The sequence below is a fragment of the Xiphophorus hellerii genome, chromosome 23 (assembly GCF_003331165.1).
Source record: "Xiphophorus hellerii strain 12219 chromosome 23, Xiphophorus_hellerii-4.1, whole genome shotgun sequence".
Taxonomy (NCBI): domain Eukaryota; kingdom Metazoa; phylum Chordata; class Actinopteri; order Cyprinodontiformes; family Poeciliidae; genus Xiphophorus; species Xiphophorus hellerii.
This window is the reverse complement of record NC_045694.1, coordinates 21791368-21810792: the sequence shown is the minus strand read 5'-3', so window position 1 is coordinate 21810792 and position 19425 is coordinate 21791368. Positions and strand designations below refer to the sequence as shown.

At 39.2% G+C, this 19425-nt stretch overlaps 1 protein-coding gene and 1 long non-coding RNA gene across 2 annotated transcripts; one reads left to right on the top strand and one right to left on the bottom strand.

The window, feature by feature from the left end:
* Nucleotides 1-3547: 3547 nt before the first annotated feature.
* Nucleotides 3548-14361, top strand: LOC116714744 (uncharacterized). Its single transcript, XR_004338119.1, has 3 exons — nucleotides 3548-3855; nucleotides 7517-7668; nucleotides 11025-14361. It is a non-coding gene; the product is annotated as an uncharacterized LOC116714744 (long non-coding RNA).
* Nucleotides 13928-17819, bottom strand: hbegfa (heparin-binding EGF-like growth factor a). Its single transcript, XM_032555473.1, has 6 exons — nucleotides 17493-17819; nucleotides 16607-16849; nucleotides 15737-15935; nucleotides 15493-15645; nucleotides 15304-15390; nucleotides 13928-15201 (listed from the first exon to the last, which is right to left on the bottom strand). The coding sequence occupies exons 1-5, from the start codon at nucleotides 17533-17535 to the stop codon at nucleotides 15318-15320; spliced, it is 711 nt and encodes a 236-aa protein (XP_032411364.1). The 5' UTR covers nucleotides 17536-17819; the 3' UTR covers nucleotides 13928-15201; nucleotides 15304-15317.
* Nucleotides 17820-19425: the final 1606 nt, after the last annotated feature.

Here is a 19425-nt window from a genome sequence, read left to right as displayed (position 1 = left end):
GAACATGTTCAGTTATATAATATAAATATTAGAGTAAACTATACTATTATCACCACAGGAACTCTGGCTGACCCTGTTAACTGACACACCTGGAAAGAATGTGTGGAAGATAACAGCTGGTCAATTTACAGATGATAAATCTCTATTGAAACTTGTACAGGAACTGGCCTCCTACCTCAATAAAACCAGAGCTCGTAAAGAGGCCCATAATTCATTTCTCAGCTCCTTTGACAGAGAGAGAGCGAGAGAGAGTACTACCATGTATGTCAAAAAAAGCAGTGCTGTATCCGGAGTACTCAGAGTTAATTAGTATTTTTAAACAGCAATCTTACAACACCTCTAAACTTTGGCAAAAAAAATTATAAAATGAGAGTTATTTTAATGTTGTAACCAAGAAGGAAGGAAATGTTGATACAGATCTTCAAAGTCTTTTCCTTTAACTAATTACGTTATCGTGTTGCATGGATAACGTACTCTGGTTCCATCTGACCAGACTACCTTCTTCCTACATGGTCAGTGGCACCATGAAGAAGAAGATGTCCTGTGAGCTTAAGAGCTGTAATCTTGCCACTCTTGGGAAATTGTTTTAGAACCTAACACTTCCACTTCTCCGCAACTTTCTTCCTACTTATCAGTTGTTTTCACGATGCTTTTTCTCACCTTATATATCTGAACGAACAGCTGAGGACTTCTCATAACAGCTGTACACATACTGAGAGTAACTTGCACGTGGCTGACCTCTGTTTATTAAATACGTTACTTCTACATGCAATCAGTTGTGCTGGATTTTATTTAGTAGTGTCAGAGTAAAGAATGCAAATGCACGCCACACATTTTATATTTTAAGTTGTTTCATGTTGAAGAACTTGTGCCATTTGTCTTTCGCAGCATTTTACTGGTCCCTAGCATAAAATCTCAGTCAAATAACATGAAGTTTATGTCTGTACACAGAACTTTATGTCATGTTGTAATGTTATTCCCTCATCAAAACATATGTTGAGTGTTGCTTTGGTTCTTGCACATCAGAGAAATCCTTTAAAAAAGATTGAACTAATGAAGGTGGCAGCTTTTATCACTTAAAGCATCCTATGTGTACTTCTTTGCACACAAACCTAGATGGCATCTTGTATCACTAATTCTAAGCAATGTTCAGACATTTGTTGCTATTACCGCATATCCTCATTTTCTTCTGCTTCCCTTTTTTGCTTATTTTTAACTCTATAAGAAAATTATGTATTTAGTGTGTTCAACAAAGTTAAAGCCACAAACACCCATCTCAGCAGAAAGTTTCTGAAAATAACCAAACTGACAGACATGTGGAAGAAAACCCTGAGTGACGACAAGGCCGGCTGGAAAAATAAGGAAAACAATGAACAATCTTAGTGTTTATGCAAGACCGGCCTTTTCTTGGGCGTGTGGGGTCAAAAAGTGTGTCGTCAAGTTTGTAGGCTTCCGTCTGTGTCTGTGTCTGTGCATTAGTGTCCCGTTCTGGGTTTCCGTTTATGACTCTAGAGTAATCAGCCAGGGGGAAAAGTCTGTTTAAGTGCAGACAGCGTATCTCCCATTGCCTGAGGATCCACCCAGTGTCACATACGAAAGCTTCCAAATCACATAAACATAGTTCTTCTTTTTTTTCTTTCTTTTGCTGTGTCATTTACAGCTCAGAGACAACAATGTGCAGAGTTTAGATTGCAAAAGTACAAAAAAATACCAGGAAGAAACTAATAAAACGCAAAAGAAAGGAGTAAGTGTGAGACACATTGTTGGGCTGCTTTCTGTGACATAAATAGACACAATGGCCTCGATAAAAGGGTTATTTTTAGAGAACTGGATGTCAAGATAAGAGAATGGAAAACTATGCAATAAAAGACAAAATGTAGGAATGTGCAAGTCAAGAACTGCAGAGGGGCAACACAAATGTCAGCAAAACAAAAAAATAAATAAATTTGAAGGTATCCTTATCATAGCAACTATGTCATTAAGGGTTTTAATAAATCAGCAAGTCTACCTTCATTCAAGACAATCAGTGACACTATTTAGATAATTGTCATGCAGACAGATTTTAAAGAACATGTCCAATTGTCCAAAAATGCAGCATGTCTTCTAAAGCTCAGTTATTAGCAAACATTTGTCTCTTTCAGCTGGAGCTGAGATGCAACGAGATGCTGCACTGATGTTAATTTACAATATGAGTGAATATGTTCACAGCTAACCTCAAACAGCAACCAAAGAAGATATTAAAATACTTCACTGCATTTTATGGAATTAAACTATAACAATTAAAGATTATAAAGTGGAATATAATAAAAGCAGGCAATTCCTGCAGGCATCATCTTATTTTATACGCACAGCAGCCATAATTTTGAGAGGAGGGTTGATTAGAAACCAGTAGCTTTCCAACTGTACTGAATTAAAATGGATCACATCACTTTCATATCTCCGCTTTTGGGAATGCAACCAATCAGTACAGAGAGTTGGCAACTTTGCAAAGGCCAGCCAGTAGCATGTCACATAGCACTCTGCCTTGGTATTGCAGCTTCCCAAGCTGCATTTTCTTTTGAATACTTTTTTCACAATTATTTTGTGATACATTCCTCAGAACAATCTGCAAATAGGTTAATCTGCAATCATTGAACCTGCAAATAGCTGGGGTCCACTCAACAAATCGTTTAAGTTGCTATAATCACTGGGTACACTTGCATGCCATAGCAAACATTTTGGGTACTTACTCGTTGCATGTCTGAAAACAAGTTAGCATCAAGTTAGCATAATGTCCTCGGTGATCAGAGCCTAACAGCTCTGGACCTGGAGCTCTTGGCTTAGAATGTATTTCTCAGTATTTTCTCACTAGAGATAAAGGTTGTTGAAGACCTTTTTGGAGCCGGACCCTCTTGACTAAATGTATGTATTCACAGATTTATTGTAATGTTACGGCTGTATAATTGTCAAGAAGATTAGTGCTTCCTCTCTGGTACAGTTTCAATTGTCTGTTTCTAGGTATTACAATATTTTTGTGACTGGGCAATAACAATTACAAGGAAAAAATATATAAAAAAGAATGTATACCAAAAACTATCTGTGCTGCTGGAATGGTAATGGTAGACTTTTTTTTTTTTTACCAGCACTTCCCACATAACATCAACAAGAAAATGAAAACTGTTGGAACTATGATGTTGGAGCTCCAGAGGACGATGGACTAACTTTGAGCAAAAACCCATAATGCATCTCTACTGTCAGCTATATAACAACAGTGACACATACAGTACATGCACAAAAACGTCCTTTCACTAACATCTGCAATCAATTACTCCCACCCAACACCGCTATAGTATCCAATAATGACTGTGAAGCACTGCAGTCAGCTTTTATGATGTTGTTTTCCCTGCCTGGCGTTGCTTGCAGTTACTATAGAGATGGACAGAGCGGACTGGCACTAATTCTAGAGAAAAACGTTGAGCTCATGTATTACAGTAAAGGACAAAAACTTTGACCGTTGTAAACTTTAAGTGTCCCTTTATGTGTCTCTATATAAGGAGTTGCAGTGAGGTCCCTTTATCACACCAGCCTCTCAAACCCACAGTTCCTGTCTGTTACAGGAAATTCGTTGTGGACAGCAGTTAATACTTACTCACTTTGCATTATTCTCCTTCTCATTAATCTCAACTCCTACTGAAAAGGGCTCATGGTGATCTAATGCTTTTAAACAAGGACTACTGATGTGGTAGCGTCACTTCCTGGCAGCCTTTTCTTCTGACTGATGTGGGGTCTTTGTTGGGAGCCAAGAGGGTGACGCTGTACCCCACTGCAAGCTGGAAAACACAACTTCAATGCGCACAGAAGCAGAAGGATGTTAAGGTCAGTTGGACTGCGGCTCAGTGGTTTACCAAACTCAATCTTTTCCCAGGCCTTTCCTGCACTGACGCATAGCTGCTCCACAGCCTCTGAGCGGAGCAAATTTAGACAACAACAGAAATACCATCGGGACATTTTAGGCGGAACAGAATTTAGTGACGATAAAGATGTCAGTCTGGTGTCTATAATTAGGGCAAAGGAACTCACGCAGCAGCCAAAAAAACCTGCATTGTGAACCAATCATTTGGCTGTCTTACAGAAGAAGAAACAAAGCTAGCTACGAAGGCAGGTATCTGACGAGTGTCAGAGAGGAGATTTGAATACCAGGGAAAATATAATACAAAGTACAACCTGTTTGTTTGCCTTCTACTGAAACCTGAGAGGCCAATCTTGATAATGTCAATCAGAGCAGCACAACTGGCTTTAGCTGATGTCAAATAGACGAAATTAATAAAACTCAGCCACAACATAAGCTTGTTTGGCACACAAATAATCTGATAAAACTGCTTTTTCTGGCTTTTTTTTGTTGTTGTTGTTGTTGTTGTCAGGAAACAGTTTTCCAAAGAAGAGTTAGCAGTGAGGTGAAATCGAAAACAATACTGAAAGCTGAAAAAGCAAAAACATGAACATAATCACATTGCTATTTATTAAAATGTAGAGAAATTCCTCCGTTTTCTTACATAAAAAATATGTAGATGTAAAATACACACCACATAGTGTTCTAATTTGATTTTTCTGGTACAGTGCACTACCATCTGCATAAAGGCTTACTTACTTGGTTGGTCAACAAAACATGTGATCTTTACTCCAGTGTTTTGAGTGGCATTGCATCACAGAGCAGTTCAAGAGAAAATGACTGGATCGTTTATCCAATCATGGACTTTTCAGTGAAATCCACTGTCGTGCAAAAAGGATTTGTCATCATAATGCCAGTCCACTGACCACAGAGCAGTGACAGACAAACCCCTCTAACTGTCAACAATCAGGACCGCAGCTAATCAACAACATACTGCTGAAGAGTAAACTGTTGCTTTTTTATGTGTCAGCTTAGACACTGAGCTTACTCCTCTTCAATGCTTTAATCAAGCACTAACACTGGTTCCAGTTATTCCAGCTCATAGAGGAATGATTAGAGGATCTATAAAAACAACAATTGCTCCCACAGCAATGTGTCACATTTAGACCAAGGCTCATGTCCCCTGACAGAGCTTTGGTTTGTCAAATTCCCAAAAGTCACGTTTGGAGAGAGGGGGGCTCAGGAAAGAGAGATATTTTTCACACCGAGGCACAAAGCCATGAGTGCCGGTCTCCGTGACTCACATACGGGTAACAAGGGGCTGACGAATCACAATAAGCATCATCCTGCCGTCTCGACTGCTGTTGCGTGAACACAGACTCCTCATCCACTTAGTTTAGCACCACATAACAGATCACTCCTCAAGATGAGACAGTATTGCCGTCGACTCCGCTTTGTCAGCATATAAGTACTGAGCGGGCTAATTGTCGTGGGTTACTAATCACCTCCATCTCTCTGCCAGTAATGGGGTAGATTATAGTAGAGCTCCTCGCATGGTTGAGCCCGCTAAAGTGGTCCACTGGGGACTTTTGCAAAGCCGCTGTGTGTGGCATGTTGATAAAGACAGGACAATCTGGATTTTGAGATTAGCAGCGGTGTAATGGGCAGAGATGAAAACTAGATGTCATCTCTCTGCTTTCATGAACCGTGCTCATCCCCTCTATACGTGTGTGTGTTGGCATGTATTTGCCACGGCGTAAGGAACACTTTCCTCATACATACTTTGTGAGAACCGACTGTTCCTTATAGGCCCCAAAGAAAAACTGCTTTTTTGGGGTTATGGGTTAGGTTTAGGAGTAAGATATGAATTGAGTTTAAGTGTTAGTTAGGTTTAGGGTAAGGGTTCGAGTTAGGCTGTAGAAATTAATGAAACATGAATGGGAGTCGTTGCATAGCCCCTGTGAGGATATAATGTGTGTGTGTGTTCCTTCTGCACGTGTGTGCAGAGGGAGGTCAGGGGCGCGTCTGCCACAAGCTCAGCTCCCGCTCTGGGAGCGCCATCATCCATGATCTCATCCAAGGGAAAAAATCCCCCTTTTCAGCCTTTCTCTGCTCCAGAAGCTGAGCACTCCTTCTGCATTCCAGCTCTCTGAACAGCTCCCACACTGTCTCAAGGCCACAGCAAGAAAGAAGCAACACACAGAATTTCAGTGAGTAGATGTTTAGACAGGGAGCAGCAGAGGGAGAAGTCTTGCTGAGGTCACAGACCTCTAATAGTCTGTGGGCCGCTTAGGCGGGTTAGGGGGGAGTATAAATCTGTCAGATTCAGAGGGATGAATGCAAATGGATGAGAAATTCAAAGAGCTTAAAATCATGTGGCTGGCTCTTGGTTCAATCACGTAATGAGCAAAAGTCAACCGAACATCCAGCAAATCTGTCAAGTGCACTTTTCTTGTTTTTGAGAATTGTCAGACTCTCTACAGTGACGTAGTCTGTTGTGACAAGCAATGACACAATATTGCAGATTTTAAAGGTTCTTTGGAAATATAATAGCACTGACCAGCACTGTGTGCTATTCCGAAAACCTGTGCTTGTGATATACAACAGGTGAACGTTGAGATGACAACATTGATTACTTTCTCCCATCATTGCAATTTCTCTAAGTTTTAGCATGTCAGGTAAATCTGCAGCTCTGATTGACACTTCCTTCTTGAAAACATATCATTATGTCTTCAATAACCACTTACCTCTTGTCTTTAGTGATGTGGAATCACACACAAAACATAGAGGAAATCCACCAGCCAATTTCTCTTATTAATAAACAATTCAAACCTTTCATTTGTGTCCATAATCGTTGCGAGGGTATTACGATTTATAAAAGTTTTGATATAACTTCCCACAATTACCAGATGTTGCCAGTAAGCTACTTTTATTAAATAATTATAATCCTCCTGGGACAATATTTTGAATTGTTTACTTTTCATCGATGAGGGATGCATGTAACTTAATCAGTGTAACAAATTGTATTTTGTATTACATTTCATAAAGAAGAAGAAGGAGGAAAAACTTGCAGTAGTTTGAAGATACTGAACCAAATGTGAATTTTGAAGCATTGCTGCTCCTGTTTGGTGTCACATACATTTAATCAAAATATTTATTTTATTTTATTTTTTACGATCAAATAAAGTACTAAAACTAAGCAATACCTTTTTTCAATAGCTTACCTTTTTAAATAAGCTGGTTCCATTTTAATTCAGTTAGGTTTATTTACATGGTGTTAAATTAAAACATGTGTCATCTAAACAAAACAAAACAAATGACCATTTCATTTCCTGTAGGACACAAACTTATTGGTTGAATAAATATATTCTTAAGGCTATATCTGTTGTGGTGTTACTATTTTATCCCTAACTGTCAACCTTACATGTCAAAATGCAACTGAAGTTAATGGGTATTAACCTATTATGTGGAAGAAATAAGTATTTTGATGAACAAGGGTAAGAAGTATAAGTCTTCCAAGTAGTCTCGTTAATCATTGTTTTGCATGGAACAAGCCAAGTTCAGTTTGCCTTTTGGTAAAGTCACTGCTTAAGTATGAAGATGTATTTCTCCACAGGGAAAATCCCTGAACTTTTTGTTTTCCTGTAGTCCTCTCAGGATCAAAGCATGACAATGAAGATTTCTTAAGAGTGTTTGCCGTGGGAGTGAGGAACGGTGTCAACGGGTTACGAAGTTACAAACACGGCTCAACCGCAAAGGAAGCACAATGAAGAGGAACGGCATGGAGCTTGCTCCTTGAGGTAACCGGAGCCTGCTGCCTGCCCCTCACATCCGACGGCCCCTCCTTTGTCATAAGCTGCGGTGTCGGCCAACTCAGCCAGCCTGCACGCGTTTGGCTGATCCTCTAAAACCACCAGAATGCCCCTGCTCCTCCACACGCATGTGCACCCTGGGCGGATATGAGAGGATTTTTATTTATTTATTTTTTTTAACAGAGAACCGCAGCCTATATTGTAAGGAGTGGGGAAAACAGATGAGTCAAGCATAGAGTCATCACACCTTCCTGTCTACTTTCCGGGATATTGTCGTTTAAATAATTTTCTTCATTGTGTTTGAGTGCGTGTCAGACCAGATTGGCTAAATGAGTGCTCTCAGTCCTCTGTTTTCCTTCTCCCTTGCCCTCTGATCACCTGCCTGCTTTCCCTTTTAAACCCAGCTTCAGTCCCTCGGTCCTCTCATTTTACAGAGTAAGTAACATAATGCAGCCATCGGGCTCAGTAGGGCCTAAATAGACTCCAGTGAGAATTTAATAGTGTGACCATGATACATAACAAGTGTCTGCCCAGCAGAGTGACATCAGCAACGGGGAATCTGTTGGCATCCCAGCCCAGCTGCTCTTGGCTTCGGGAGCAAGCGGAGATGCTTTTTCAGCAACGCTGTCAGGCACAACACAGCGATCAGAAAACCAAGGGGTCTCAGGCAAAACCTGAGCTTGACAGCCTTGCTTTATGTTTCACTTAAAATAGTAAATTGTGTAAAACCTGACGTGTACAAAACCTCTTCGTAGTCCACATAGTTATCTCCTGTAGAAAAATGCCTGGAGCATTTTGTCAGTTTTGTCTGACGTTCAAAACTGCGCAGTGATGAAGCACATTTGCAGGGGATCTTTCTTGTTTGTTTCCGGATACAAATCACTTACTCATTCTAATAGACTTGGGGTAAAATAAACTGATATTTTTCTGTTTAGGTTGCTTTTATTTTCCCAATTCTTGGTTTTGGTTAAATAATTATACAGTAGTTTCATTGTTATTGTTATTGTGGACCCAAACCCGTACAGGGACAAATTAAACTGTTCTCATGAGATGAAAGTTGAGTGCAAACCGTTTCAGAGAAACTTTCAAAAGCAGCATTATTTTAAGCTAATCAGTAACATCCACACAGGAGTCAGGGTGACTTATTAAACTCTGTAGTATAATAAGTTCATGGCTAAATTTAACATTTTTGTACAAAAGAAATTATTACTTAGATTAATTTTTTTTAATTCCACAATATCTCTGACAGTATTTGTTATCATATACAGTATACAGTACATAGTTAAAATGTTTTTTTTGGTTTTTTGGGGGAAACTGACTGGTATTTTTATAACAGTTCTTCAATGTTATCTGGCAGCACATTTCTACTTTTCACAAACTTAATAATATGTTAAAGAAAATAAGATGGAAAGAAGGCAAAACACTTTTACTTTCATCACACAGAAACAGCCCCCCTCGTTCTCACACCCAGTTGTTGCTGCTGTGCATTTGATACTGGACCTCATGCACAGAAAACGGCAATCACCTTTATTGATCTGTTTTTACAAAAGAAAAACTGAAGGTCTTTATCTACTGGTCTTCAAATAAATAATAAAAGAGAATATGCCCTCAACTCTGCTGTGTTGTCGAGAGCAGGCATCAAATACTCAAATTCATCAAATTTTGTAATTTACTTTGTTGTATTTTGTAGATAAATTATCTAAAAACAGAACTGTGGGATGTATAAAATAAATTATGAAGCTCAGGAAGAAGTTGTAAGAGATCATTAGTTTGAGACCAGCCCAGGGAAAATATAAAAAAATATAGCAAAGTAACAATTGCTGAATTCTTAAATGAACTACATAAAGTAAAAGAGTATTTTTTCACAAGTCCTACTGTTAACCAAGGTGTGCAAGAAATTAAGGGGGAAAAAACAGCAGAAAGCTTCTAATTTACTATAAAAACAACATGTTGACCATTTGAGAAATAAGCAGAGTTCATCAACTTAAAGTCCTGAGTAATAAAAACAGAAGTCTTATTGTTATTACTCTGAAGTAATGGCAAAGAACAGCAGTATATATATATTTGAACCAGTTTTATCTGCAGTAAGGAAGATGGTTTTCTGGTTGATAGAGGAACCACAAAACTGAATGAGATGCATATTTTCATTTCAGTTTAGCAGCCGATTTAGCCTTACATAACTTCCTCATGTATTACTATGACCACACTGTCTCTTTAGTTGTAAAGAATGTAAAGTGAGAGAAGACAGGAAAAGGATATGGAAATGGGGAGAGAATACGGGAGTCATTCAGGGCCGGAATAAGGAAATCGAGTCGCTAATTCACAGGAAAGAGGAGGGTAAAGGCCAGAAAGAGGAAGACGGAGGGTTATAATAGCTACTGACAGAGTGCTCTGACACTTTAATCTCTTTTTTATTTAACATGAGTGAAGTCGAGTCAGCACCCTACTAACTAGAGGTTCTCACCTTGACACGTTCTCCATCCTTCTCTCTTCATCTTGCTCTCCTCCCTCTCATGTTACCTTTTTGACCTTTCACTCATTCAGCGGGTTCCTGTCGCCCTCTGCACCCCGCCCTCCTCTCCTGCGGTTTGCCTTTGTGTAAACAGGGTCGCACAGATGCCGCGCAACATGCTCATCCATCGTAGCCTCTCAGTTGTCATGCAACAATGTCTGTGTTTCTGTCACCACCTCATCAATCAGGCCTCAGTGGTTCACCGATGTTAACTATCACAAAAGCCGATCATAGGTTGTGGCGCATCGCACAAACTCGCTTGACTTCGTTGGAGTACTAAACTGTATCCTTGAGGTTTTCAGGCTGATTCTGAAACACACACACACACACCCACACACGCCTACACACACATTTGTTGATTCCAGGTAATAACGCGCTCCCGTTTATGAGGCATGATTATATTTGCAACTGTTGGCGTGCGCACTTCCATGTCAGGGTGGAAACTACCCATTGTTGCTTCTCAGCGGGACAGGAAGCACCTTTCACAACAAACTCAACCTCCTTACACTAATGCAATGTATTACAAGTGCTACAGTACCTGACCACTCCACTCTGTTTGCCAATATATCAATCGAACCCTAATGGATTCGGATGGCAGTAAAGAGATGCGGCTTTTGTAAATGTCTTTTGTTTACTATTTTTACATTTCCCTGTAGTCTTTCTGTTCATAGCATATTGTTTACCATCCTGAAACAGAAATGAACCATTACCAGTATGACTGTTATTTCCCAAAGGCTTCTGGCACACAATGAATCTTGCTCTTTCCAATGAATTTTGTACGACCTGTAAGGAAATGCCTCCCAAGCTGTGAAAATATCCTCTCTCTCTCTAGGAATGCTGAAAAACACCAAGAAGATGAGTGCAAACCACATATTTAGACTCTGTGGAGTGAACCCTACAAGGGAAAATGGGATATTGTGTCCAGCATGATTTCTTGGCTCAGAGTCACCAGTCGTACCCAGGAAGAGCGGGCAGTGAACTCCCAGTTTTCGCTCAGCATTCTAGCTCTTCAGTGACCATCAGCCCCGGGAATAGCAGCTATGTGAGCATGACTCTACATCACTATTTCTGGGCGTTCTGCTACTTGACATTGAGAGGCCCGGATTAGGCGGCTTCACTACTGTAAAATGTGTGTGTGCCTTGTAAGTACACATATAGTGCTGTGCAAAAGGCAGTTGTCGCAGTGCAGCTTTAAAAAACAAAAACCTCAGTGTCTTTCTTTTTTATTTCATGTGATAAAGCAGAATTCCCACATTTACTTTGCAGCAATTTGTTTATCTTGTTTGCGTTTTCCTTGTTTTGGAAAGTGTTTTTGAGTGTTCTAAAAAGCACTTTATAAGTATAATTTGTTAGAACAGCATACCAAGCTTTGGACGTCTTATCTTCAATTGTCTGAAAATAGGAAATTCCAAACTTATACTTTAAGTTTTGAATTACAGTATGCATTACGTTCTGCTGGTATATTGCATAAGATGTAAAAAAAAAAAAAAGAAGACATTGAATGAAAAACATTGAAAGGTTGTGGATGAAATGTGACAGATTTCAAACAGGTTGGCGGGGGTATGAATTCTTTTGAGAAGTTCTATACAATCTGAAAGTACTGGCAATGATATACAGTATGTGCTTTTTTTTCATGTGTTAAAAAAACCCCAAAGCTTTTGGGCTATTTTTTTTTTTCCTGGAAAAAAAAAACCAAGTCGAACTTCTATTTTTTCGATTTCTCAACAGATGTTATGACGAAAGTCACATCTTAAATCAGGTGCCACACCCTTGGTTAGGCTGAATGTCTGCTTTTAACTACAACAACCAGAGCAATCGTTAGGGTTGAGTATCTTGTTTATCCACTAAACACAGAAAGCATGCAGTCAAACCAACAAACAGGCTTGAGTAGCATCAGCTGGTAAACATGTATGCTTTACAGTGAATTGTTTTTGCCTTTAATGATTTGGTTAACCCCAGCAAACCACACAGAGTCAGAGCTGAGGCATTCCCGCTCACACACAAACTTACGCACACACACAACCGGTGCAACAACATCCGTGTAGGAGATGACTTCAAGGGATGACTAAACTTTGGCTTCGTTTGAGTCCAGCTGGGTTTTTTTTTTTTTTTTTTTTCAACCCTACCTCTGTTAAATGCAGGCAATCATAACAGCTATAATGGCTGCTGGTACTTGCCCTCACCGGTCTTTCTGAACCGATTTGGCGCTCTGGGCCTCCTGATGTTACACTATGCATCTCTTTGAACACACCAGCTGTTTGCCTGTGTGAGTAATGGAGTGCGTGAAGCTGCGAAGTGAGCATCAGGTGTTCCCTGCTTTACACACCTTGCATCTGTGCTACAAAAGGTTGGCACTCTCACGAGGGGCTGCTTTTTAATCAGAGAACATAATATATCTAACAAAAGTTGCACACAGAGTAAAATGAGCTGTCATTATGACCAAAGACCCTGCAGCAGGATTACTCTGAACGCCCTTGGCTTGCTTATGAGCTTTTAAAATGCTCACCTTTAAAACTACACATATATTACGAAACCTATTTGAAACCATCAATAAAACAAGACGTCACAAAAACAAAATTGGTTTACAGATGGTAACTGTAGAGAATAGCAATAAAAGAAGAAGAAAAGTGCTGACCAGTGTAAGCAGTGTCAGCACTCCTTACTCATACTTTTTTTTAATTAAAAAGGTGATTTTTATCAATAAATCTTATATACTCTTCTACAAGTGAGTCTGTAATAAACTAAGGACATCGTGGGCAGAGTTCTGATTGGTTCACGGTTGTGGTCATGATACCAGGGTTTGGAGTTGGAGAAATCACTTCTGTTTTAACGATGTCAGAAAAGTCGCTGTCTTCAAGGGGACAAATCAGCGGTGCAAAAATTTTAGTATGCTTGAGGTTAATCTTTCAGTGAAACTGATGATGCTGTCAACAATGTAAACAAATTGATTTCAAGAAAGCCCCTCCCTATACACAACATATTAATGTCACTCCACAATTGTCCGACTGAAGCTAAACATAATAAACAGGGTCAGCTTTATAACTCTATATACAGCTCAAACTAATAATATTTGCCTTTTAAAGGCAGCAGGACATAATAGCCCTGTAGGCCAGGATGCAGGTGCTGTGGCGCATAAAGGTTGCAAATACGTCACAGCGAAAGGAAATAAAAATATTGTGTTTACTATAATTACAGGTCCCGAACAGGACAAAAGAGCAAACCGATGGTATCTCCATGCAGGCATTAATGTGTGGGCCAAGTCAGGAAGTTGATAAAAGGGCAAAAATAAAGTTGACCTCACTTAAAAGATGCATGGAGAAAGCATGGAACATCTGAATCTGTTCATTTGTGAAATGAAGAGTAATTTCTAGTGTTTAAATAGAAGGCATTTGGACTTTTACTTTCTTGACATGTGGCCAAAAAAGCTGACATGTTGGCATCGTTAGGTAAAATGTTTGGATTGTCAAGTGGCAACAGCCCAACATTAACTGAATAGAGGGTAGGGCCAGTGACTCATGTGACCTTAACGGACCCATTTGGGCGATTTCTCTGGCCACAACTTTCCTGATCCTTCCAACCATGCAGTAGCTAAAAAAAATCCTTTTGGATAAGAGGTGGAACAACAAGAGAAATTCAGTTACCTTGTATTTAAGCACCCATCATTGTCATATACTGAATGACTGAGAATTACACACCAGCATAATGAAATGTAATAATGAGGAAACACTCAAAATGTCAAGATTTTTTTTTTTATTTTGCAATGAACAAATCAATCACAAATCATCACTTCAAAAATGACAAATCAGGATTTGAAAGGGTGGAACATCTTAATTCACTTTTTTTTTTCTTTCACTTTGGCAGCGTGACACTATCTCCACTGATAAGACAAAAAACAATTCAACTTCTCTCCATACAGCCAGTTTTCACTTCAGTATTGATTATGTTCTCATAAGGTAAAAGAGGGTCTGGTATCTGTACAGTTGGTGGAGAAATTTGTAAAAAAAAAAAAAACTCTTTGTTGACCTTTTTTTTTTTAGAAAACAGAAAGCCAAACAAAGAAACTCCTTTACTTTCTGGCCTTCAAATCCCTGAGCCTGCAGGATAAAGTCGAGCTAAGGGAAGGAGACGTCCCTGATCTTCAACTCTGATGTGCCATTGGGCAAAAAAACCAAAAAAAAAACACGATGGGGTCTACTGGTTTTACAATCCAACTGAGTTCACCTGGTATGATATTGGTAGCTTCCAAAAAGTTGTTTATATTTTAACAAAGATAAAAAAAATAATAATAATAAACAGAAATTAACCAAATAAACATTTTATTTGGAATTTAATAATTACAGTGCTTTGGATCACTTTGGATTTTGCCAAAACTGGATAAAATTGGCTACACAAGGAAAATTGTAAATAAAGGCAAAGAGCTTTTTTGTGATTTTGTTTTCTGCCCGTTTGTTTTATAAATAAATATTGTTCAATAGCAAATATAAAAAGAATTGTAACATTACAATTTTAAAAACTACTTGAGGGAACAATATCCCTATAAATACATTTAAATAAATAAATTAAACTTATAAATATAATGTTTACTGTACAGGAAAAGAAAAAAAGGTGTGCAGGAAAAATACAAAACATTTTCTCACGAGAGAAAAGAGTCCAAATTGAGCTATCCTTGCTGTTTAAAGTTTTCAGTTCCACTTGAAACGTTTTCTTTTCACACAGTCACGAAGCAGAGCAGAGTCTAAACATCATCCCTTCTTCTTGTTTTCTTCCTGCCGATCCCATCTTCAGTCCATCTTCTAAGCCCTTCTGTATCTCGCTTCGTGGAAGATGCCCCCTATTCTAGTGGACGCCTGAGGGGATACCGATCCGGTCGCCCACAGCTGACCAGATATCGAACATCCATCTGAGCGCTCTCAGCTCCCATCTCCGCATACGTTCATGTTTCCTCCTGGACCTCCCGTTGCAGTACGCTTCTGTTTTTCCAGTTTGAGGTAGAATTTCTGCATTTATGCCTGATATGATAAAAAATAAATAAATAAACGGTTAATCTAATGAAGATACAAAGAAGCTTCTAGGTAACGTCTGGGATAATAGGTCAGTTCTGAACCGCTCACCTCTGTTTGTGGTTTCAGTTGTTGGACGCCAGCCCCAACTTCACCTTCTCCTCGCTCTCTACATCATACGCTCCACGCTTGTGAAACCTGAAAATAATTTTAAAAAAAGAAACGGTGGATTAGTCAGATTATTTCACTCTTTTTTTTTTTTTATTGTTCTTCATGGCGTCTAATGTGTGTTCTACTCACCTTAGCATTAATAAGAGGCCGATGATGGTGAGGCAAACGGATGAAAGCACCACAGCTATCACTGCTAAAGCCGTGGTCCTGCTGTAGCCCTCCGGGGTATGGACAAGCAGCGTAAATAACTGGCACCTTTCGCCAGAGTAATCTGGATCGCAGCTGCAAGCATAAGAGGTACTCAATTAGTTCATATTGCTGATCATTATTTCAGAAGGTGATATCCAGGTGCTTGCAGAGTTTTGGTACTTACACACAAGATGGGGCACGGATTTCCCTCAGGTACAGGCAGGTGCCATGAATGCAAAAGTCCTTGTACTTTTTCAGACATGGATTCCTCTTCTTTCCCTTGCCTTTCCCTTTCTTTATTCCCTTTCCTCTTCTTTGGGTTTCTTCTGTGTTTCGGGGCTCCGGGAGGGATGATGGGTCTTTGGGTTTGCTTGACATGGCGACTAAACCAATAAAGATGGGGAAAAAAAAGATGAGTAAAGTAAAGGCTGACATGTTGCTTCTAGAGTGAGACTCGAGTTTGTTTCTTACTTTCTCACTGTCAAACAATCTCATTCTGGCTAATGAAAGGACTTTCAGTTTTATTGTCATGGTGACTTCACCAACAATGCAAAAATAAAAACCCCATCACATAAGTGCAGTCTTTACATGATTACTAAAGACTCTAGCTTTTTGTATAGTTATTAATGATAAGGCTCGTTCAAAATACGAACAGCGCCTGCACTTTGCTCAACATGGCAACTGAACCAATAAAGCCAAAAAAAAAAACATTCAGCTAAGTCTGGACTCAACAGTGTTGTCATTTCTGCTGTTGATGACTATTGCACCTTTATTCCCACACTGCTGGTTGTAACTATGTAATGGCACAGTAATCTAGTCAGACAGTACATGAGGATTTCCAGTGTTAGAGAGCAAATAAAGGCATACACCTTAATAAAGACACTTGTTTTTAGAAGTAAAGACTAAAGCATTGCCTACACAGTCTGTTCAGCTATTTTCATGGCTAAGTTTCATTCAAAGAGCTACTCAGAGGTTAGTAAGTTGGGTCATTAAATGGCATGCAGACAAAAAATACTGAAGGATTTTAGAAAAGTAACTCAAGATCCTGCCTTACCTCGTGGCAGATCCATGTCATAGTCTCCGGACATTTCGTCTTCAGACTCATCATCGTAGTAATATCCATCATCCTCCTCCTCTTCCTTGCCTTCCTGGCCATGCTGCACTGTTGTGGCACCTGTGCGCTCCTCCTCAGCCCTCCGGTCCCTGGTTGTGTCTAAAAGGTTGAAGACAGACGTGTGCCGCTGCCTGTCGCCCTCATGCCGATCAACTGCAGCCCCACTGGCCAATCTGGACACAACTGGAGGAGAGAGGGACAAAAAAAAGGAGAGAATTTGAGTCCCAGAAGCAGAAGCTACTACTCTGAGGGTAGAAGTAATGAACTGAACTCCACCTGGGCAGAGATTGCTGGGCAAGTTGAGACATGTTGCACACAAGCAAGCTCCAGGTGGGATTGGGAGGGGATTTTAGTTACACTACTAATCCATGTTTGGTCGCAAGTAAATAGCTTATTTGGGCTTTGCTCCAAAGCACTGCAGCAGCTAAAAATCCATGTTAAGTACTTATGTGGTTTGGGAACAAAATGTAGCCAAAGGCAAGACCCAAACATTCACACCCCCAAATTTCATGGACAGACTCTTAGCTAATGTCATGGCAAGAATATGAGTTAAAAATAAATGTATCCAGTTACATAAAGCTTCATCTAAAATAGACAGATGACCCCATTAACTCCAGAGCAGCATGGCATTTCAGAGACCAACGATTTAAGATGACATTTTTTAAAAATTAGATACTGGAAATGAGATAGATGATTAGATTTAAAAAAAAAAAAAAAAAGGTCAACCAATACTTAGGGCTTCGGGGGAAGAGAGAGTAGGGGTACAGAAAAACAAACACTGTTGTATTTGTACGAAGAGCTCTATACTGGCTCATTGAACACTTACCCAAGCTGTGAACAAGCAGGAGCACAACGGGGAAAATCCTCATGGTGTCAAATATTCCAACAAAATGAAAATTAGCGGCGCGTTTAGATTTGTTGTATTCCAGTAAATATCCTTTGTTCTCCAACTTTTCCCCCGTGGATGTCTTGGGTTTTTTTTTTTGGGTTTTTTTTGTTGATAGTTTTTTCTTGTTTTAGTCTTTTGAGGTTAATTCCGCCTGTTCGGGAGCTCTAGATGTGATTTGGAGGTCGGAGCGGCTCGGCTGTCGAGGGCAGGACTGAGGCACGGTAGTAATAAGGGCTGCTGTACGCAACTCCTCCTCTTCCTCCTGCTGATGCAGTCAACCCACACCCCGAGTGATTTCGCATAGATAGACCCTAGTGGTTTTTACTCTGCCAGGGCGTGGACATGGGTGTCCTGATAGTCCCGGACGTTAGTAATACTTTGCCATATATGATAGATATAACAAACAAAAAAAAAGGTGTTTAGCTATAGGGGTGGGGCTTGGGGCTTGGGGTTATGTTTGTAAAACTAGCCTATCCTTCATAACTGTAATGTTGATAATACAAGTATCTTGTAAAAACCTACAAGTAAAGAAATAGGGGGGGGGGGAAGACACAGCTTGGTGGCGCCGCTTTTTGGTAAATCTTTGAACTGCACCAAACATGTTCGGAAACAGAACTGCCATTAAATTACCTCTGTTTCCTCAAAAAAAATAAAAATTAAAAATATGTTTGGAGCCGCAAAAAAATTAAAAGTCTTATATAAGGTTTATAACGAAGGGAAAACAAGCTTTAAGTGTCTATATTAGCTATATTAGCCTATTATCAAAATGACTAAGTGTATAGATAATTAGCATTCATGATTGAATGTTTATTTTCCCTGCAGTGCGTCCTGGACGGAATGACGCACGTGACTACTCTGTTGTACAATGGTGCTTTAAGTTTACCTTCCCTTACAATATTCATGTATTGTGTTTCGTTGCATTGATCAAATTAAAGGAATGCAATAAAGAAATCAGATTTTTGATATCATTTTTATTATGAAGATCGATGGGGAAAGGGTCATTTTTTTCCTTTTGGAACTCGGAAAATCTGCTCCAACATGCAGTTTGCATAACGGTGATCGCTCTTTGTAAATACTCGCCGTAAATGTGTGATCGACAAAACGGAACGTGCATAACGTGCCCCTTATCTGGGCAATAAACGGAATGCAATAAAACGCAACCTGCAGTTATAAAATAAAACAGCAGCCTTTTGAAAGGGTAAAGTAGGCTATATGAAATTAAATTAATATAGTTTTCAGTTTGATTTATGTGCAAATGCCAAGCAAGTCAGTGCAATGGTAAGACATAGCAGCATCCTCTTCTCTTTTGACACGCAACCATCCTCAGACCAGAGCAACAAAACACAATAATATCGCTAAGTGTCATTATATATATATATATATATATATATATATATATATATATATATATATATATATATATATATATATATATATATATATATATATATATATATATATATATATATATATATATATATATATACACACACACAGACAGACAGACAGATAGTCACTGGTCGCATCCTCTGTTGAGTTGACTTCACAGATATTTACTTTCGACAACTTGTGACTTAACATCTATAATTTTGAAACTGCATTTTTACAACAGTGATGTGTTTATATAGTTTTTATATAATGAAACTGTTTTTGGAGCATATTTTTATGCGGTTTTGAAACTTTAAAATATTGCAACTCATTGCCACCAGCTCTTGAGTTGGATAGGAAAAAAATGACCTATCTGTATAAATTGGGGATTTTGTTTGTCCAGAAGGTGGCGGTAATGGATCATAAAGAATTATTCGTTCATCGCCCATGAATAAATAGAAGAAGAGTTCATTTCTTACAGCGCGCGTGATTGAGCCGAACT

Coding starts and splice junctions, on each gene's coding strand:
- hbegfa (XM_032555473.1), bottom strand. CDS start 17,535: ATGAGGATTTTCCCCGTTGTGCTCCTGCTTGTTCACAGCTTGG. Junction 16,850..17,492: donor CCTGCTTGTTCACAGCTTGG/GTAAGTGTTCAA, acceptor TCTCTCCTCCAG/TTGTGTCCAGATTGGCCAGT. Junction 15,391..15,492: donor GGCCTCTTATTAATGCTAAG/GTGAGTAGAACA, acceptor AATTATTTTCAG/GTTTCACAAGCGTGGAGCGT.